Raw genomic sequence first — 21,447 nt, 5'->3', positions numbered from 1 at the left:
TTGGAATTTAATTTTCTCTATCTTCTCTTTTCTTTTCTCTCCATCAGGCCACCTTTCTCCTCCACGACTCTTCTGTCTCTGTCACTTTTCAGGTGATTTCTCTTCTTCCTCTTCCCCGTCAGATTCAGTCTTTTCCTATCTCTTCCTAAACTCCAGCCCTTCCCTGCTTCTCTCCCAGGCTTCTCCCCACCTCCTTCTCTTCCTCCCTCCCCAAAATAAAATCAATGTAATATTCAGGAGGGTTGTTGGATATAAATAATTACGACTCGGAGTTTAACGAGATGCAAATTCCCCTCCCTGGCGTGGGGTATAAATTGCTCTCTGACAGCCCGTTACAAGGGTAATCATTTCAGAAAGGCAATTTTATGCAAATGATCCTGCCTGCCTCCTGGTGGCTCCCCCAGCCCTGGATGGGGAGGAGGGTGGAACTGAAGGGTGAAGAGAACCCAGGTACCAGCCCAGGTCCAAGGCAGAAGACTGGGAACTGGAGGTTGAGAGTGACAATCATTTAGGTTCAGGAAGGATCTGGACTGGTGTGCAGGGGGTTGGGGCCCAGGAAGGGATGAGTGTGGTTTGGGGAGAATTGGAGACAGGAATCAGATGCTTGTGTCCCTGCATAGATGGACTTGGAGCCTGGATGCTTGGGTCCTGGCTGACTTCTTTCCCTTGCCCCCTTCCCAGCCAGGTTAACCAGTGATACCATTGACAAATTGGCGTTTAATTAATCCCAATGAATTATGTAGCAACTTCATTATCCAGCATTATCCAGGAACTGATGAGAGAGAGCCGTGGCTGGTGGTGGGAGCCAGTCGCAGAGGTTGGGTGGCTCAGAGATGAAGGGGCTGTGGTCACCAGCTGGAGGAGAGTCTCTAGGCTTCACCCATAGGAGCTGGCCCTGGTCCTGATGGGAGGCAAGAGTTAGGGCATTTGGTTGGGCTGCTACTGGATTCTAAGGTGTTACCTCCCCACCTATCCACATCTCAAACCAATAATGCCCCCAAGCGAGTGCCATCTCCTCCCCTCCAAGTGTTGGGCCGCCAGTTCTCTCGTCATGGTGGTGTCTCTCGCTTTGAGACCCTCTCCAGGTCTGGCGGCTCCTCGAGTCCTAAACTAATTGAGCGCTTGGTGGTGGGAGGGGGGAGTTCGACACTGACGGCTCCCCTCCCCTAAGCCCCTCATTAACCCTTTCCTCTCTGTTTCCCCGCAGGCATCCCTCACCCATACTCCGTCGGAGCGGGGGAGGGGCGCCTCCCTCGCCGCCCGGGGAAGCCGGCACCTGGGCCTCTGCACGCCTCACCCCGCGGCTGGGCCCATGGCACCGTGAGCCAGCGAGGGAGCCCCGCTCGGCGCAGGGGGCGCCCGGCCCCCTCCCTGCCCCATGCGCCCACGGCTCTGAAGCCTGAGCGGGGCCGGGGGCCGGGCGGGGCCGGGGCTGCCGGAGGCATGGCGCCCGGGAGCCCGTGGCGGCCGCCGTCGCTGCCGCTGCTGGTTCTGCTGCTTACGCTGGCGGCGGGTGCGGGCAGCCTGGAGTTTGGCGGCGGCCCTGGGCAGTGGGCTCGCTATGCGCGCTGGGCCGGTGCGGCGAGCAGCGGCGAGCTCAGCTTCAGCCTGCGCACCAACGTCACGCGCGCGCTGCTGCTCTACCTGGACGACGGCGGCGACTGCGACTTCCTCGAGCTGCTGCTGGTGGACGGGCGCCTGCGGCTGCGCTTCACGCTCTCGTGCGCAGAGCCAGCCACGCTGCAGCTGGACACTCCGGTGGCCGACGACCGCTGGCACATGGTGCTGCTGACCCGCGACGCACGCCGCACGGCCCTGGCGGTGGACGGCGAGGCCCGCGCCGCCGAGGTGCGCTCCAAGCGCCGCGAGATGCAGGTGGCCAGCGACCTGTTCGTGGGCGGCATCCCGCCCGACGTGCGACTCTCTGCACTCACGCTCAGCACCGTCAAGTACGAGCCGCCCTTCCGCGGCCTCCTGGCCAACCTGAAGCTGGGTGAGCGGCCCCCAGCGCTGCTGGGCAGCCAGGGCCTGCGCGGCGCCGCCGCTGACCCGCTGTGCGCACCCGCGCGCAACCCCTGTGCCAACGGCGGCCTCTGCACCGTGCTGGCCCCCGGCGAGGTGGGCTGCGACTGCAGCCACACAGGTTTCGGCGGCAAGTTCTGCAGCGAAGGTGAGCCGGGGGAGCCGCCGCTGGGCTCCTGGGCGCGGGAGTGAGGAGCGGCGGGTTGTCCCAGGATCTGGGCCTGTGAGGGCGCCTGCATCACGCGGACTCCGGCTGGAGGGCAAGTGAGAGTGTGTACCAGCACGCGAGGGTTGTGAGGGGCGTGTGAGGACGCCTGTCCCAAAGAGAGGGCGCGCGCATGGTCCGCCGGTGAGCAGCAGGAACGGCGTAGTGCGGCGGATTGCCGTGGGTGTGGCCAGCGTGCTGACCCTGTGCGGGCGTGGTCAGTGCGGGAGCAGCCTTGTGAGCCCATCCAGTGAGCCTCCCCCTGTTCCCCAGTGAGGGTCCTGTCTTGACTTGTGGGTAGGACTGTGTAGTCAGGCCCTGCTGGCGAGAAGATGAGGGTCCGGCGCTTGAGGGGGTGTAGGTCGGATGGGTGACAGACTGTGAGGTGCTGGTGAAGGCTGGTGGAGGTGCTCTGTGTGGGCGGGGCCTATGAGAGGCACTGGGTGGGGCCTTGTGGGCGGGGACGCTTGGGAAGTACAGTGACCTGTGAGGGAGTCCTGAAGACAGTGTGTGAGGCTTCTACGGTGTGTAGAGCGTTAGGCGGTGTGTAGGGCTGTGAGAGTGAGGGTCAGCACGGGGGGGCCGGGGCCTGTGGGGAACGTGGGTGGGGCCTTGCGGGCGGGGCCTAGGAGGCGGGGCGTGGTCCGTTCAGGAGGGCGGGGCCGCAGTCGGTGAGGGTCCGCGGGTGGGCGGGAAGTACTGCCTGAGAGGCGGCGACGGGACTGGTGGGTGAGAGCCCGGGCGTGAGGGCGGTGGGCTTGGGGCGAAGGGTGGGACGGAGCGTGCGAGGACAGGTGAGGGCGAGTGGGGACTTCGAGGCTGTGACTGCACGCGCCAGGAGGGCGGGAACCCGGAGTGAAGGAAGCAGGAGGGTGAGGGTGGCTGAGGCCTTTCAGGCTCGGGACTAGAGTTGATTTGGGTGAGAGGCAAAAACATGGCTGGTCGTCTCTCCCGGGTGAGAGACTGGAAGTGGAGGCTTCTGTTTTAAACATCGGAGCCCTTGTGAGCTTAGGGTTTGGGAGGGAGACTAGAGGGCTGGAGGGCGGTTCTGAGGACTCTGGAGTATGGAATTAAGTGTGGGATAGGAACTTGAAAGGGAGGTTAAGGGAGGGAGCGTTTCTGCCAGCTCCCTCCCCCTCCCCCTCCCCCAAGAGGCAGTGATGGACGAAGTGAGGGGACAAGGTCGAGGGTGGAGCCAAGCCTAGGGTGGGCTGTGGTTTTACTGGGAATGGGGAAAGGAGGGACTTTAAGACACCTGTTGTACTTGCGTCTGGCTGGGGAGTGGGGGAGAGGTTCCCCATCAATTTGGGGGCAGGGCATGTGCATCTCCTTCCTCCCTGGTCTGAGGCAGCTGTTTTCCAGGAGGTGTGTGCAGACAGACAGGCTCTCCTCTCCCTGGCACTCCTGAGGCTGTGGGCCACTTAACAGTTGTGTGTCTGCCCTCTGAGCGATGGGGTCTTTGGGAGCATGTGCATGTGCAGTGTGTGCCCACAGACCCCAGGGACTGCTCTGGGGACTGCCAGGCGCTGGACAGCCACCAGAGGAGCTGAGTCAGCAGGTGTAGCTCTGGGCTTGGGAAATCTGTACTTTGCATAGTATTTTGATGATGTATCTGTGGTTGTGGTAGAGGAATAAATAAGGAAGGTTTTTGGATTGCTCTTGGGGGTTATTTGTACAAGGTTGTGGGATGTATCTTCAGGAACTGTGTGTATTAAGTTAATCTGACACCTTCTCGCCTTTTCTCCAAGGAGTGCATGTGCTCCCTAAACTGTGAAATTGTGTGTCTGGGTGTGTCTGCTTGCAAGCAGAGGCCCGTGAGTCTGGCAGTATGTACAGTATGTGTGTATGGTCTGTTTGAAAGTAGTGTTTACAAATAGAAGTCCAGTGCCTAGTAAGGAGTGTAAGGGCATAGGCTCTGTATAGGCACCATGTGCATATGTTTCAGTGTAAGACCACAGTGAGACCCCTGGACTCTGTGAGGAATATTTCATGACCTTTAACTTGAGTCTCTGGTCCTATGACCCCCTCCTCTCCAAGCCTTCCTAATAGGATGAACCACCCTTCTGATGGAAGGGAAATTTGAGCTGCAGAGGGGCTACAGTAACTAATCTATGGTCTGACTGTCAGAATGGGGCCTGGCTGTATGAAAAAATGTAGCCAGAGGCCCCCTGGTCAACCAGAGCGCTTGTGTTCATTCCCTGAAAGGATTCATTGGCCAGAGGCCCCCAGTGAGCCACAGAAGATGTATGCTTCTGAATGCAGGTTGTATGGTTGTGTGTCACAGATGTGTCTGAGTACCTGTGTGTGACAGGGATAGTTGTGTGTCTCATATGTATAGGTGCTGCATGTGTATCAGATGAGTTTGTGGTAGCTGTGTTGGGGCTGTGAGGGGTGGCTGTTTATCTGACCCATTGTGTGTGTGTGTGTGTGTGTGTGCATGTGCATGTGTGTGTGAGATAGCTGCTGAGGAAGTTGTGCTTTATCTGTGATAAAAGGGTAGGGATATTCATCTCTGAATGTGTGTTTGATAAAGATCTGTGGAATGAATGAAGTTATATTAACAAGTATTTGATAGGATAAAGGCTTGGGGTAAGTAAGGCTGTATGCATCTGTGAAAAATGTGTATGTGTATATTTTCAGATATATGTTGTGGGTGGGCATGGGGGTTGTGAACACTATTAAACATCTGGAGGTGACAGGCACAGTGGCAGCTCTGCTGATTCCCCTCCTTACCCATGACCACATTCCCTCCCTCTTATATTTGTTCCTTATTTCCTGGGCAGCTTTTGTAATATCCTGTGCTCATTACACTTCTTCTAGTACATTCTCATCCAGCCAAGCAGGAAAGGAGTGAACTCCCATCCTTGGGTATTGGGGTTGGGGTAGGAAGACTTTAAAGGGAACTGGTCTGACTCCTGATAACTGAGACAGATCTCAGGGCCAGAGTCCTCAAGCTTCCCTGGAAGTTACATTTACTTCATTATTATCTGCTTTGAGGGGTTCTCAACTTTTTTCTGAGATTGAGGACATTTTTAAAAACCAGTAATTCACAGTACCCCTTATAATACCAAATAGTAGTTATTTTTATATCATTTATTGTGAAAATAGATGACTCAAAGCTACTATGAATTCAGGAAAGCTTTTAGATGGCTTTGATGTTATATTTGCCATTGTATTTAATCAAATATACATTAGAAAAAAAGAAGCTTCAGCTTTATATGCAAGACATACCAATCTGCCCTCAGATACTTGATGTGCATATGGATTTGTGGATACTTTAGAATCCTCCCTGCCTTCCTGGGTCTGGGCCTACCCATTGACTGAGAACCTCCATGCTAGGACATTTTGCTGCTTTTCTCTGGGGGGGTCTGGCCCCAGGTAATTGAAGAAAGAGCTAAGTATGAGTAACTGAGTATGTGTACCGCTGCTGATTGTTTGCCAAAGCTGGGATCAGGTAGACTGGGATTTTGCATTGGTTTACATGTGAACTCCCCCTTGTGTCTCTCATGTGTGGGGAGAAAAGGCTGAAAAGTGATGAAGTAAGAAGGATGTACAGGTGTGAGTGGGAGACCCAGAGAGGAGTGGGGGTGCAGAGGTACTTGGGAGAGAAATGAAACCAGTGGTAATGCATGTGCTGGCAGGGAGATAGATGCATGGGTCTCTTGAGTTTTTTGTAACTTTGTGGGTAGTTTAACTCAACAGGTGTTGTCAAGGCTTCCTTTGTGATGCGCCTTGTGTTGGGGAGTGGAAGGTCAGTCAGAGATGAAGACGCTGCTCTGGGAGTTGACTGCTTAATTAGGGAAGCAGATAAAAAACAGTCCAGTGTGTGGTTAAGAGACCAGGTTCTGCAGTCAGACTGTCTGTGTACTGACCTTGGACTTAAACTCTCTCTGCCCTGGTGTCCTTATCTGTAAAATGGAGATAATACTAGTACCTAGCTTACAGAGTTGTTATGGGAATTAAATGAGCTAATTCAGGTAAAGTACTTAGAATAGCGCCCAGCACATAGAAAGTGCTCAATAAATAATAGCAAAAGAACAGCATGGTTTATGCAGTGAGATGGAAAGAGATGCAGTGAGGCAGTGTAGCTTAGTGATTAAAACATAGACTTCTGAGGCTCAGATCTGGGTTTAAATCTGACTTCTCTACTTACTAGTCCTGTGAGTCAGATGAATACCTAACCTGCAGACTAATTTTCTCTCATTTGTAAAATGGAGATAAGCATGCTTATCTCACAGATTAGTTGTGGGAATTAAATGAGTGTCTGGTACATAATTAGTGGTGAGTAAGTAGTTACTATTACAAACAGAGTGCTCTTGGGGTTTTGAAGAAGGGGAGAGTTTACGAGTTGGGGGATTGGTAATAAAAGGCATACTACTTAAGACTGGCCTTTAACATTGATTAGTGAGCTTGGTTTGGGGAGGCCACGCCCAGCAAAGGAATTAGTAAGAACAAAGGCGGGGAAGGGGGAAATGTACCTCATGTCCATAGAGGGGCACCAAGGTGTATAGGGAGAACCGTGGAATCTAAAGGAGGAGAAGCAGGCTGAGGCCAGGTCTTGGAATTTTAAACTAAAATAAATAAAACTAACATTTATTGGATGCTGTGTACAGAGTATTGGTAAATGGAGCCACAAAAGAATTTTGAGCAGGCAAAGGACTAATAAGAGCTGTGTTTTGGAAGCTGGGAGTGAAGTGTGGAATAGAATTTGGAGAGTCGAGTTATTCTGTGGAAAAATCAATTGGGAGATGATAACTTAGGAAAGAGATATGGAGGCCCTGACCCTCGGCAATCTTGGGGAGTGGCGAGGAAGGATGGTGGCAGCTGTGGGGCAGGGATAGCAACAGTGGTTGAGAACTGTTGCTGAGACTGAACTGTAGGACTCTGCCTTTTCCAGGTGGGGGAGGGCTCAGAGATGTTGAGGTTTCAGGTTTGCATGGTTGGAAGGATGGTAGAGGGTTGAGAGGGGAGGGAGAAGTTGGGAGGGGGAGCAGGTTTGGGTCACAGATCATGCACCTGTCTTGGTGTTCCAAGATGGAGGTGTCCAGCCCGGTGGAAACAGGAGACCAGAGCTTTGAGTTGAAGGTGGGGCTGCAGATGGAGACCTGGGAGTCATGTGTGTGGAGAGAGAGTATTTGAATCTTTGGGATCGGATGAAGTGGCCAAGGAGAAGGGGAAGAGACTTCAGGGGGGCATACAGTTGGAAGGAGGGGGGAGGAGTGACTGCAGATACACGAAGGAGCGGTTAGGATAAAAAGAGAATCGGATCACAGTCAAGGGAGGAGAGAGCAGGACCTCACAGCTAGTGAGCATTTGCTAGGTGCCTTGAAGGCATGACTACCCCGTGAGATGTAAGAACTGGAATCTGAACCTGAGCTGACTCCAGGGCCTGTTGCCCCCCACCTTCTCTATGCTGTCTCTGAAAGGAGAGGCGGTCAGTCAGCTGTGTCCATGGGTGCCCTGCGTTTGATTTATTGGGGGTACTTAGGACCAATGTTTCATCAAGAACCAGTAACCTCCCTGGATTCTTTGAACCACAGCTTTTCCTTTAGGCCAGTATCTGATGAGGGTGTTCCTGTATTTGTTGGCCAGCACTGAGAGAGGGCAGTGGGAATCTATCAGCAAAATCTCAGTCTCCCTGAGGGAGCCCTGGGGGAGGAACTCACCCTAAAAAGTGGGGCATTGTCCCCTAAAAGCTCTCCAACATTTACCATGTTTCAGATGGAAATCTTTCTAAAATACGTTGTGCACCTCTCTGTCTCCCTGAGCATATTTGGAATGCGATTTAATCTTTTCCGGATGACTCAGTATGTCATGATTCCTCTCAGGTGTTGCACCAGACTGTCACACGGTGGTTCCGTTGTTGTAGTTTGTCCCTGCCTGAAATGAAGCCTGGTTGCTGTACTTTCGAGTTCTTCATTCTTCGATTAGCTTTTTTTAGTTTTTTCCACCTCTGCCCTTAGGAGGTGTTGTCAAGTAGCAATGGATATCCTTCTCTCTCTCTGTGAACTCAGAAATTAGCATTCCCACCATGTTAGAATTATGTGTCACCAACAGGGAGTGGATTCTGAGTTGGGTCTGAGAGGCTCTCCTATGAGAAAATCACAGTTTTTAATGCATAACTGTTATGATGTTGGTTTTGGCTGCTCAGAAATTTTTCTTTTCTTTAGTTCTGGCCTTCATCACTGTCCTTGATAATGAATCTGCTGGAATCCCGAGTTCATGTTAGCCAAGATGATACCATTTATGCCCTCTGGTGAGGCAGTCAAGACCTGTGTGTATGAAAGTTGAGTAAATGAGGTCACATACGTGGAATCATTCTGTCAGCTCCAACATCTAATACCTGTGGTCCTGACAGTTTCTGCTGTTGGAAAGGGCTCCAGGCAGAACAGGATGGACAGCTCAAGAGAGCTGTGCAGGGAGAAACTGTTTTAAGAACCCAGAGACCAGATAGATGCTCCCAAGGAGAGCCTCATATGGCAGAATGGTTTAGAGCGTGGGCTGCCAGGTTTAATCCCCGCTTTGCTCCTTCTAGCTGTGTGAACTTGGACAATTTGCTGAATCGCATTGTTCCTCAATGTCCTACCCTGTAAAATGGAGGTCATATATTGTTGTAAGGACTAAGTGAGTTAATATATGGAAATCCTTTACAATGTGCCAGGCACTATTCTAAGCGATCAATGAATGCTACTATGATTATTAAGCCTTGTGGTCAGAGAAGGCGTCAAGGAAGAGGTGAGACTTGGCTGGATCTTGAAGGATGACTGAATGAGATTTGTGGAGGTGGGAAGGAAAGGCCAGGACTTCCCCACCAGGAAAACACCCTAAATGAAGAGTCTAGGGATGTGAGTCGAGTGTATCAGGGGCTGGTGAGGAGACCAAGATAGTTGTTCTCTGTGGGAGATAAAATCAGAACTGTGGATTCAAGCCAGCTTCTAGAAGTCTTAACTTTCAGGCCAAGAATGTAGCCCACCGGAACTTTTAAAGCCAGTCAGATTTGGGTTCAGATTTTGACTCTGGCCCTCGCTAGCAGTATGACCTTGGATAAATTTCTTGCACTTTTGAGCTGTGATTTCCCCATCTGTACAAGGAAGTGATAGCAGTATCTACTGATGAGATAGCAGTGGGGAGGAACTGGAACCATGTTCAGAAAGAGCTGGGCACACTTGTAGTGCTTGGTAAGTGAGACGTGTTCATTTTTTATTTTGTATCCATTTAACAAACACAGGCATGACTTTTTCTCAGCCAGAAACTGTGCAAGCAGCTGGGTATACAGAGATGAATGAGACATTGTCTTTGCTCTTGGAGATCTCACAGTCCAGTCAGGAAGCAGGCATGGAAACAACTGCGATAGAGATCTGATAATAACACGAGGTACATATCAAGAGAGGAATGGCTGGCTCTGCCTGGGAGGTCAGGTCAGAACACAGAGCAAGGCATATAGACCTGGTCTTAAGGCAAGAGTCTACTTTCTCAGGCAGGGTAGGGAAGGATGTTTCAAGCTGACGGAATAGTATGTGCAGAAATGTGGCATATTAGGGAAATGGAAAGAAACTGGGTATGGATAGAGCCCCAATTGTTGCAGGAAAGAAGGTTGAGGGAGGCGTGGTCAACTTGGAATGGACTTTCCTGAGAATATTGGGCTTGATCCTGTGGGCCCTGGAAAGCCTTGAAGAGTTCTAGGCAGATCCATGACTTGGTTGGACGGCACTGGCAGTGCTTGGAGTATGAATTGCAGGGTGACAAGACTGACTGTAGGGGGAGATCATTCAAGAGCCTTATTAATGTTCCGAGGAGAGGATCTGGTGTGGGTCTGACCTTGGGGCTGTGCTGATGGTGATCGAGGGATGAAAAAGGTTTCTAGGAGTTGAGTTTTTAGAGTTTTAGAAGGTGGAACTGGTAGGACCTGGTGATTGGTGTGAAAAAAGAAAAAAAGAGCAAGGCTGATTTCTGGGTTCCTAACCTGATCAGGCAATGCAGGCAACAGGAGCAGGCTTGTGGCGGAAGGGTTCTGAGGTCCATCTTGGACATGAGGACACAGCCTGTGAGACACTCAGATCGAGCTTCTCTGAAGGCAGGTGGATATATCAAGCATAGAAGAGAGATTTGTCCCGGAGCCTCTGAAAAGTTCTGAGCATGTGTGCACGTGCATGTGTGCATATGTATGTGTGCCTGTGTGTTGATTACAGCAGTGCTTAGTCGGGTGTATCTGGTACCTGTGCCAAGAGAGCCAGGCTGGGCATGGGTAGGGGACCAACCAGCAGGAGGCTAATGAAGGAAACCTGGGGTCAGGGGTGAGCGTGGGGGCTCTAATGACCCGGAAGCGCAGTGGAGAAAGGCATAGGAGATTTTGTTCTCCTGGGCAATTATCCCTTTCTGTGCGGAGGAAGTAGATAACACACTGAGCTCATGAGGGTTGCCGGGAAGCTGCTGGTCCACGACACACATTGAGGGTCTGTACAGTGCCTGGCTCGTGGCTAACTAATGGCTTCTCTGGAGCCTGGCAGAGTGTGGGGCACATGGTGAGTGTTCAGGAAGTGTTGGTTGGAAGCAGTGCCTTTGTTGAACTCAGGGAAACAGGCAATTTGTTGCCAGGGGTGGAGATGTCAAGTGCGGCTCCAGCGGAGGAGTGCACTGGCTGTCAGCAGCTGTCTGAGTAATTGCTGAGTGCACAGGTCGGGATGTAGGACCGGCAACCATGGAAGAGGCTAGGGCGGCAAATACAGGTTTGGGAGTCCCTCAGCCACGAAAGTGTGCTCTCATGAAGAGACGTGGGAGAAGAGAGAGGTGTGTGGAGGGCGCGAGACTGAGCTGAGGGGCCCATGATGGCAGGTGAGGGGCACAGGTGAATCCGCAGAAAGCGAAGGGCAGCAGAGGAGAGGCCAGTGAATCTCCAGGTGCCTCTCCGGGAAGCCAGCAGAGGGGAGACTCTTGCAGGCAGCAAACTACACTTAGTTGTTTCACCTTCCTGAGCATAGCATGACCCACATTAGTGGCAGGTGGGAATACTCTTGGAAATACCTGCCATGTTGGATTATCCAGAACTGCCGAGCCTCCTTGTTTGTGCAGGTGCTGAAGAGATGAGTGTGCTGACCGACCAGGGCCTTAGCACACTAGGGCCAAAGAGAGCCGGACGTTGGGCTCATGGGAGCCCAAGGGTTTTCCCCAGGGCCCCTTCCTAGCCAGCTCCCCTCCCTCACCACAAATGCATGTAATTCAGTTTATTTAAGGAAATCATTGTATACATGGCTTTTAGGGGGGTGCAGCTATTGGGAAAAGAAGCTCTGTTGCACAGAAGTGTCTTTGTAACACATGTAGAGATGTAAAGGCTTGTGTGTGTAGGTTTAGAAAATGGGAGGCTGATAGATAGATGGATAGATTAAAAAAAGGGAGCTGTGTTCATAATGGAGGGTGTGTCTTTAGCCACCGGAGGGAGTGTGGGGTGGGGTGGTGTGCACATCTCATATTATGTATTAGATCACAGTGCGAGTATTGATTCTGCATTCTGTGTGTGTATTGTGGGGGTGGTATAAGGTGTGACAGATGACAGTGTGTATTTCTGGAGTTTAGCCAACTCCCTCAGAGCAAAGGAGCAAATAACACAAAGAGAGGTTGGAGGTAGGAGACAGTGTGTGCATGTGGTGTGAGTGTGTACTGAATAGCTGTTTGCGTATATAAGTGCGTATCCCAGGGTCCATGTGTGCGTGTGTGTATGTATGTGTGTGTGTTTGCCCACTGGGTCCATATGTTTGTAAGTCGTGCTGTTTCTTTTTTCATCCTATTGCTTCCGCTAAAGGCTCCCAGTAGGTGGGCATGTAGAAATGTTTGGAGAGGGGCTTTGGCCCAGTTACAGAGCCGACCAGAGCCCCGGGGACTTGAAGCTTAGTTGAAGGAACTGCCTCTCTCCTCCCTTCCTTCCATCTTCTCTCTTGACCTATTTGGTGAGCCCCTGGGACAGGCTCAGGCAGGCCCCAAATAGGTGAGGGCTAGCTGCCCAAGGGCTGTGGCGTAACATAGGGATCAGCCCAGTATGGCCCCCTGAGGTTTGACCTCCTTCCACTACTGAAGTGTCCCATCCATCCTGGGGGCCCTTTGCCTCACCCAGCTGTTGAGAAGGCATTTATCCCAGAGTCACAGAACCAGGGCCTTAGATGAAATCTAGTCCACCCCTTTCATTTTTGCAGAAGAGGTACTGGTTGCTCAGAGAGACGAAGAGCCTGGGATGAGAGTCACATGGCACTTGGAGGCGGAACTGTGTTTTCTGACTGTGTACAGCAGACTCCACCCCCCCCCCAGGGGAAAGGATGTCTGGGTAGGGGTGGGGAGTGGGGAGTCCGCGGGTGCAAAGGCTTCAGGTTTAAGTCGTGTGAGAGATTATACATGTCTGCATCACTAAGTGCCTATGTGTGTCAGTGTGTCACTGGGGGTGAGCCATGTGTGAGTGTGTCCCCATCTGTTTCTAAGATGCAATGGAGTGCAGAGGAGGAAGGTGCTGGGGGAGTCAGGACACCTGAATGCTGCTCCCGGCTCTGCCTCAGATTCCCCGTGTGACCCTGAGTGGTCACTAACATGTCCTGAGCCTCAGTTTCCTGAAATATAATGTGAGACTTGGGTCCCCTGGGACTGTGTGACCCTGTGTGTGAGGTGCTGACTTGGGGAACGGCTCAGTCTCTGTCTCGTCCCTATCAGGGCATTCCAGGTTGGGTGACTTGTGTCTGGGCCTGGGTGGGCTAGGGGACCTTGAACCCACCACCCATTGCTCCCCTTGGAGCCCCATCCTTGCTACCTTGCTAACAGCCTTCCTTTTTTCTCTCTCTCTGCCCCTCCTTCCCGAACCTCGCTGGCCTGTAGAGGAGCACCCCATGGAAGGTGAGTGATGCCTCTTGGTCTTTGGGGTTGGCTTATCAATCGCCATGGGGTTCAATTGGCTCCCTCCCCTACCCATGTTTGGGGCCCCCAGGAGAAGGATGTATGGGTGTCCTCTTGGCTGCCTCGGCCCCACGTCTCACCTGTTTCCTCTTCATGGTTTGCTGGAAGAACTGCCTGGCAGAGGCAGCCCCTCCACGGCCTGTCTTCAGCACATCTGCCCACTGGCCTTTCTTCTTTTCTGGGGAGGAGACCAGGCTGGGAGCAAGGCTGGAGGGATGGGGCTGAAGGATTCAGAAGTGCCCAAAAATGACTGAGGAAACTTAGAAAGGCCAAGCTGCCAGGGGCTGGGCTGGGGCTGGGGTAATGCTTGGGTGGAATCCGCTTGGGGTCTGAAGAATGCAGGCAGGGTGTGAATCGGGTCCCCAGGTCAGCGGATGTGGGCCGGCTGGCAGCTTCTCTGCTACTCAGACACACGTGCGGTCCCCTAGCCCCGACCCCACGGGCTGGTAGGTAGGGGTGGTTGGCTTCCTCCTTCAGCACAGGCCCAGGCAGGGCGGAGGGCGTGCCTCTCTTCGGGGGCTCTCTGTCCACACTTTCCTGTCCTCTCTTTCACTTGTCTTTTCTCTCTCTCTCTGGTTTTTGTCTTTGCCTCTCTTTTTCTCCAGGGCTCTGTCCCTGGACCTCTTTCTTTGTTTCTGTCCTTCCCCAGGCTCTCTCTGGGTTCTGTGCTTTTCTCTGTTTCTTTTCCTTCTTTGAGGTGGACCAGGTCAGGAAGGGAAGACTGGTTGGATGGTCAAGGCTTAAAGGCTGAGCAGCAGGGGAGCACACGTGTACCCCAGGGAGAGGGCAGGCAGCTCGCTGGGCAGGAGATAGGATCCCAGTCACTAAATCTGCCCCACACTTTTTTCCTGGACCATCGGGAGAGGGAGGCACACGGGCAGCCCCAGGCTGGGAGCTCCCTAGGCCGGGCCCTGCCCTGGATGCTGGCGTCTGGGCAAGGAAAGAAGACAAGGGGCACTTGGCCTGAATGTGGGGCTGGAATCCATTTCTCTCCTGGTGTCTCCAGCTTGTCTCTCTCACTGATGTCCCTTCTCCTTGGGTGTCCTTAGGGGTCCCCTGGTCCCTGTGCACAGGCAACTGTGTGTGTGTGTGTGTGTGTGTGTGTGCGCGCGCGCGCGCTTATCTGTGCGCACATGTTCATGCAGCTCCGCTGCTCTGTTGTGTTTGTGTGCCTTTGTGCACATCTGCACACGTATGTTTGTGTACATGTGTCTGAGTGTGTCTGGAGGCGTGTATACCTCTATCGTTGTGTCTTCTGTGGCGTGGCCTCGTCTCTGTGTGCCTCTGAAGCAGCATCTGCATCTGGGTCTGCACCTGTCCTGTCTGTGTGTCAGTATTTACCTCTGTGTGAGTGAGTCTGCGTGTCTGGGTGGACGCAGCCTTCTGAGGGCTGGAGATAAGATTTAGTGCTGATATGACTTTTACTTGCTCTTGATGTCATGTCTCCTCCGGAACAAAGGGAGGGATAGAGGAGGAAGAGAGAGGGGAAGAGGTTGGAGAGGAGGGGCTAGGGGCAGAGGCAGGCAGAAGGAGGGGGGTAAATAGAGGTGGGGAGAGGAAGGACCTGTGGAGGGAGGGGCAGAAAGGGGAGAACCACTGGGGAGGGTAGAGGGCCAGGCGGCCGGTGGGGGGTGCTGAGGAGGTCGGGGAGAAAGCCAGAGGGCTGCTGCGGGGAGGAGCAGTGGCCTGGAGCTGGAGGAGAGGAAGAAGGAAACAGTTCTTCTCCAAGCAAGTGGAATAGAGGGACAAGATGAGAAGTGTGGTTTTGGGGACAAGTGGGGAATGAGATCTGTGGATGTCACATTGCCATCTCTTGGGGGCAGCATGGTGGTCTGCTGGTCTGGGTGTGGCCCTGCACGTGCCTGTGTGTCAGTGGCTGTGCAGGAGTTGTGTGTGTGTGTGTGTGTACACCCAGGGGTGTGATGCATCTGTGTCTGTGGCGTGGCTGCTTGTGTGTCTCGCTATCTTGTCCCCTATAACCCTCTTCCTTCTTTCGATGCTGGTCCTCCCTGGGGTTTTGGTAGGAGATTACGGGGGTGAGACTGAGAGTAGGGAGGTGAGTTTGGCAGGAGGTGGCTTCACAGGGATGTGCTGGGGTCTCCTCAGTGGCACTACACTCTGGACTCTGCAGTTCCCACTTCAGACCTCTGAGTCCTCTGTGACTTCACACTCTTTTCCCGTCCTTCATCCATCGACACTGTGCCGCAGGCCTAGTTTTCTCCCAGGAACCCAGCCATCCTGCTCCCCAGGCCCCTGCTGAGCATCTCCTTTTGAGGATCCAGGTAGCCCCACCTCCTTTCTCCTTAGCTTTTGGTATCAGGGAGAGAAGACCCAGAAGCAGCCAGATAAAGTGCCCTAGGAAAGGACCCTTGGTAATGCCATCCATCACTGCCAGCCTCTTCTCCAGAGGCACCGGAGGAGGGGCTGATGCCACAGGTAGAAGTGGGGAGGGGCGTCAGGAGGGGGCTGGAGCATACAGGGAGCAAAGGTTTCAGGTCAGGCAGGGAGGCAGGCTTTAGGGAGAGCACCCTCAGGCCAGGCTGGGCTGGGTTGTGGGGAGATGGGGCATGGAAGCGGCCTCCCCTTCCCCAAGATGGCTGGTGCTGTTACGCCTGAGGGAGCTGAGCAGCTGGTTGCCTTGGTGACAGAGGGAGAGTGCCGCATGCTAATGAGGCTGGCTGGGAGCTGGGCAGTGGAAGGGTCTGCGAGGAGAGAGATGCCGCTCCCTCCTCCCCCCAGCAGCAGTGGTGCAGGCCTGTGGGGACAGGAGGTGAGTTCACAGGGCACTCAGTTCCTGGGCCTAGAAGACTTGGATGAGGGGTTAGGGCCCTGGGTCTGGGTCCTGGATTTCGGGGGTTTGGAAGAAGATGCTGGTAGTTCTAGGGGAAAGAGTTGGTGGGGGGCATTCAGAGCAAGGAATAAGACTCAGTCCAAATGCCTGGGTCCTGCCTTGTTTTGTGGATCAAGCCGGTGTCTTCCCAAGAGCACTTTTGTCCTGAGGCAGCCCTAAGCAGCTGTGGCCCCCCAACAACTGCCTCATACTCAGAAGTGGGGAGAGACCAATGCTACCCGAGAGATGAGAGGTGGGCAACGTGAACCATCTGCCCACATCTTCTACAGGATCAGGTCCTTTCCTGGCCTCCTCACAGCCTTTCCTCTTGGAACCCAGGCATCTTGGCCCTCAGCCTTGCCCCAGAGACACCTAGAGCCCTTTACCCATCTTCTGTCCTGATTTTCTAGCCCCAGGGCCCACATCTCACAACCACAGCAGCTGGGATGGTTTCCAAGGGCGATGTGGTACTGCAAGGCTGTTCCTTCCCCACCCTCTTGGCCAGACACCACAGGTGCAGTGATGGGGAGGGGGACTGAGGTTTGGTGGGGCTGGCTGGTCATCTCAGGGAGTCCTGGGGTCTCAGCCCAGCTGTGGGGCCTGGTGCTTCCAGTCTCTCTGGATGAGAGCTTTCCTTGGCTGGTGCCCTTTGGGCAGTGAGGTACTGGTCCAACGGGCCAAAGTCTGTCCCCATCAGGCTGAGAGGGGCCCCAAATCAGGGCTGACCAGGTTCTCTCAAGGAGCCAAGGCAACCCTGAAAAAAATCCCAGCGGGTCTTACTCTCAGTCTTAGATGTAGGGCTTCTGTATTCCATTTTCAAAATTCAGCTTTTAGGTCATCAGAGAGGGCCTGGCCAGAGAAACAGGGTCCATAGAATAATTTCGAATGAGATGTGTTAACCCCTCAGAGAGCTGGGGCTCCCCACCGCGGGTCTTGGCTACCTTCTCTGGTTCTTGCTGTCCAAGAGCGCTAGCCTCATCTCCCAGTCCTCTCCATGGAAGGATCCAGGCCCCATCCTTGCTCCAGTGTTCTAGATTCCGCTTCTTCCTACCTGCTGCCACTCTAACTTTGTCCTCCTGAACCCCAGTTTCCTCGTAGAACCAGGTGTGCTAGGTGCTTGCTACCCATACGGAGGCTGTTGGCGGGGGACAGCTGGGGGGACTAGACCCAGACACGTGTCTTCCCAAAGTCTCCTTTGGTGGGAGATTCCTTCTAAGCCCAGGCTCCTCACACCCTCGCCTTCCCCTTCCCTGCCAGGCTCATGGGGTCACAGGATGGGGTGTGGGGGAGGATTGGAGCTCTCCCTTGCCCGCTCAATTCCATGCTAACAGGACACTCTCTCTCTCTCCAGGTGGCTTTGATTTTTGTGTCGTGTTTTATTTTCTCCTCCATCCGACTCGTTTTTTCTCGTTGACCGTTTTTTTTTCTCTCCGCCTCCCGGAAGAAAAAAAAAAAGAAAAAAAGAAAAAGGAAAAAGCAGCCCTCCCAGCCTCATGCTTCTCCTCCTTTTCCTTTTTTTTTCCGGCAAGAAGAAAAAAAAAGAAACCAAAATCTCCTCTCCCCCTGCAGTGACTCCCTGCCCCAAACCTTCCTCTGGTTCTGCCTGTGTTCCCCTCACCCTCTCCGGCGTCCCCCTCCTCTTTCTCTCTCCCCCTCTTGTGCCCTCACCCTCTGTTTCGGCATCGGGCCCCTTTCCTCAGCTCTGGGCTGGGGGCTTTCCCCCCCGATGTCTGTCACAAGTTAAAAAGGGTTTTTAAATTGTGGCAGCAAAAGCTTTTTTCTCCCCTCTCTCTGGCTGATTTTGATGACTCGTGTTTTCTTTGTTTCTTTCCCCTTTTCTTCCTTTTTTCTTCTTTTCCCCCCCTTTCTTTCTTTCTCTCCTTCCCCTTTCCAAGGTCCGGCTCACCTGACGTTAAACAGCGAAGGTATGGTTTGAAGTTCTGGTTTGATTTGGATTGGATTGGATGGCCCCTGACCTGTGCCTGGATTTTCTGTCCCTCTCCCCGCCCCCCTTTCCCCTCCTCCACCTGTCTTGCCTCCTTCCTGCCCTTCCTGCCCACTTCCTCTGCCATGTCTTTATTTTATTCGGGCGCTGGGGCGGGGGTGGGGGGCTGGTCCCAGGGTGCGCTCTCCCCTCTCCTCACCTCCCCCCAACCCCGACACATTCCATCCGCCCTCATCCCACCTTGGTTTCTGACATCAAAAGATGTTTGAACTCCTGCCGTGGTCTCCAGTCACCTTTTTTGCGTTTTCCTGATAGTGTATCTTGCTTTATTTTTCCCCCTTCCTCATGGTGGTGTTTTATTTCCTTCCACTCATTCTGACCATTCTTTCTTTTCTGTGAACCCAGATAAAAAGAGAAAAGTGTGGGCTGGAGGAAGAGGATATTAGGCAGCCTCATTCCCCTTACCCTGCTGCTGTAGGATGCCCCTTTCCACAGCTGTCTCACTGTACACCCTCACCCTTGTGTCTTGTGGATGTTTCTTGACCCTATTTGACAGAGGAGGACATTTAGGCTCAGAGAGATGGCGTGACTTGCTAGTGATTACACCGCCTTTAATTGGTGGTACCTTTGGGACTGCTCATCTATTTTTAGCCTCCCTTCCACCAAGTCCCTACCATCTTTAAAAACCCTGGTGTTCAGCAGGCCTGGAGACAGAGCCCAGGAGTCCTGACTATGATCCCCCAGCTCTGACCTCCCTGTCACTGTCTCCCTCCCAGACCCTCAGGCACTGCTCCCCCAACCCAGGGCCATCCTCTGTTGGGGCTCATCTTCCACTGGGACGGGGTGGGGTCTTAAGCCTGTAGGCAGGCAAGACTGGGCAGTGGGGAGAGACTCAGACCTGGAATTTGGGATGGATTTAAGTCTGGGGAGGTAGAGACCTGGAATTCTTGCAAGGATGAAAAATGATGGCAAGAAATATGGGGAAAGAGGAAGTCCCAAGTGGGGAGTCAGGGCCTGGTTGGTTCACTCACATCCTTCTTGCCTCTCAGTGCCTGGTTCTGGGGGTGCTGGCTGTGGCTCACCTTTGTCATAGATGAAGGCCTGAAGGATCCAGAAATCCCCCCTCCCACCTCCTAAAAGGCCACAGCTCAGGTGTTACTCTAGCTCTAGTTCTGGGGACTTGAGATTGGGGTTAGAGTAAGGGCCCAGACAGGGACTTTTAAATTCCATTCTTGAGTTTCCCTTAAGAACCATCTTGTGGGGTCCGGCAGTAGGTATGGTGTCTGGGAGCCGCTGTTCACTGGTAGGGTTGGGTGGAGAGCGCAAGGCAGCCTTGGACCCAGATATGGTAACACGTGCCTGCAGGGGCCTCTGGAGAGGAGGCCTGGGGTTGGGGGGCTGAGTGGTGGGGAGTGGGGGGTCCTCCCTGAGCAAGGCCTTCCCATCCACAATGAGCTCAGCCAGGCAGGACCTCCCTGGTGTGAACAGCCCTGCTGAAGGCACAATGGAGCAACAAAGAACAAGTAGAAAGCATGGCCCTGCCCCTGGGAAGCCCCAGGGTCTAACTGGCCAAGAAGTAGACGAAGGTGATGTTGGGAGCACTCCCTGTAATAAATGAACCAGGTGTAGAGGGAGAACCAGGTTTGCCTCAAGGATGGGCAAAGAACTGAAGAGAGATTTGATGTGGGAATCGGGAGGTTTCGGAAGACGGGTGCTGTGTTAGGCTATTGGATGAGTTGAGGCGCAGGAACCAGACCTAACAGAGCGGGGTGAGCAAAGATGCAGAGCAGGGCAGAGAGTGGGTGAGACACTGGACAGCAGCTCAGGGTCCCCAAGGCCAGAGGGCTGGCCTGTTTGCATGTGGTCAGGCAGAAGGGGCTCCTGAACTAGCAGTGAAGCCTCTGCTCTCCACCCCAGTCTCCTCACCCCTGGGCAAAGGGCAGAAGTCGGTGGTCATGAGTCTGATGTGGTTTGTGCAGCTAAGGGTTCTTGGTTTGTCAACTGGCTCCCTCCCCAGAGGCCGAAGCAAGTGAGTCCCCAGAGCAGCACCCCCGACCCTGTACCTTCAAGCAGACCCTCTGCCCTGGAGAGGGCCCTCCATCGCCTCAAGGCTGGGGTGGGACTGCCTGGGTAGCCCCCTGTGCCTGACTCCCCAATTCTGCTTCTCCAGTAGGGTCCTTACTGTTCTCCGAGGGGGGGGCCGGGAGAGGAGGAGCCAGCGATGTGCACCAGCCGACAAAAGGTCAGTGACCCCATGGTCCCCAGAGAGCCCAGCCCTCACCCCCTGCAGGCCAGCTTCACTTCCTGGAGGGCAGCTGAGTCAACGGAGACATATCCCCTCTAGCCTCTCTGAGGTCCACCCCAGTACTTACCTCAGTGTGAAGGGCCACAGGCTTCCATTTCTTTCCCAAAGCCCAGTTGTCCCAATGACCTCCTTCCAGAACACAGGCCACAAAATAGGGATGCCTAGAAAGTATCTATTTCTCTGGTAGAGTCGCTAGGCAGCAGTGTAATATCCCCCCACCCCCCCACCCCTGTTTAACCATCAAATTCTGGAAGCCTGCTAGGTGTCAGCCCAGGGGGATTCTGGTTGGGAGATGTGGCATTTATAATATGTATGTATCACACGCATTGCCTAAATGAGCCTTCACGACCCCTTGCGGAAGGGCTCATTGCCCATGGTTTATAGATGAGGAAACTGACACTTGCCCGGGGACCAGCCCGCGGTCCTTTATCCTGCATCAGGGCTGCAGGTTTCAAACTCCTTTTTCCCCTGCCCTGAGGCTGCCTCTCTTAAGAGAATCTCTTCCCCAAGAAGTTTACAGGGCAGTGTAGCAACCCCTCAAGGAGCTCCTGTGGGTGCCAAGCCTTGGGGCTATCAAATCTCATTCTTTAGTACGGGCTGTTCTGTCAGCCTGGATTTCTGCCATCCCTGCCCTCTTCCCCAACCATTTGGTATCTCTTTCAGCTGACTCTTGAAAAAGCAGCTAGTCCTTCCACACTAGAAGTCTCCCCTGAACTCCCCCGGCAAACCCAGACGCTGCTTGGTGTCCCTTTGTCTACTCACCCATTATATCACTTGCCCCATGGCATCGTAACTGTCACTTTACCTGTTTGCCTCCCCCACTCAACTGAGCCTCCTGCTGACAGCGGACTTGGTATTTTCATTCGTATACCCCAGGTGCTTTACATAGCTCCTGGCACATATGTAGGCGTGTGCTCCACAAATTTATTTTAAATGGGTGAATGGGCTTTGTTCTCAAGGGGCTCATTGACGTTCTAACAAATAACCACAATAAAGGGTGGTACATGCAAAGTGTAGGGAAAGTGCAGACTTTGTGCAGAGGAGTTAATTTATTCATTGATCTAGAGAGAGAGGCAGCACACACACACAGAAAGTTACATCCCAGTGCAAGAGTCATTTATTTCTGGAATGGTTTGCAATTTATGAAGCCTCTAGATGCCCTAAGCCTTTCTAGATGCTCACAGCAACCTATGAGGTAGGCTGATGATTAG

At 53.4% G+C, this 21,447-nt stretch overlaps 1 protein-coding gene across 2 annotated transcripts in view; it reads left to right on the top strand.

The window, feature by feature from the left end:
- The first annotated feature begins 1,443 nt into the window (after positions 1 to 1,443).
- NRXN2 (neurexin 2) overlaps positions 1,444 to 21,447 on the top strand; it is a 96,522-nt gene continuing 76,518 nt past the window's right edge. For both annotated transcript variants that reach the window (XM_072970216.1, XM_015249883.3), the window contains exons 1-4: positions 1,444 to 2,170; positions 13,079 to 13,096; positions 17,882 to 17,911; positions 20,102 to 20,173. In XM_072970216.1, coding sequence (XP_072826317.1) covers positions 1,444 to 2,170; positions 13,079 to 13,096; positions 17,882 to 17,911; positions 20,102 to 20,173 — 847 coding nt within the window. The remainder of the gene's footprint in view (positions 2,171 to 13,078; positions 13,097 to 17,881; positions 17,912 to 20,101; positions 20,174 to 21,447) is intronic.

This window comes from Vicugna pacos, chromosome 10 (genome assembly GCF_048564905.1).
Source record: "Vicugna pacos chromosome 10, VicPac4, whole genome shotgun sequence".
In the NCBI taxonomy this organism is placed as follows: Eukaryota; Metazoa; Chordata; class Mammalia; order Artiodactyla; family Camelidae; genus Vicugna; species Vicugna pacos.
Note: the sequence above shows the minus strand (reverse complement) of the source record. Positions and strands in the feature narration are given on the sequence as shown.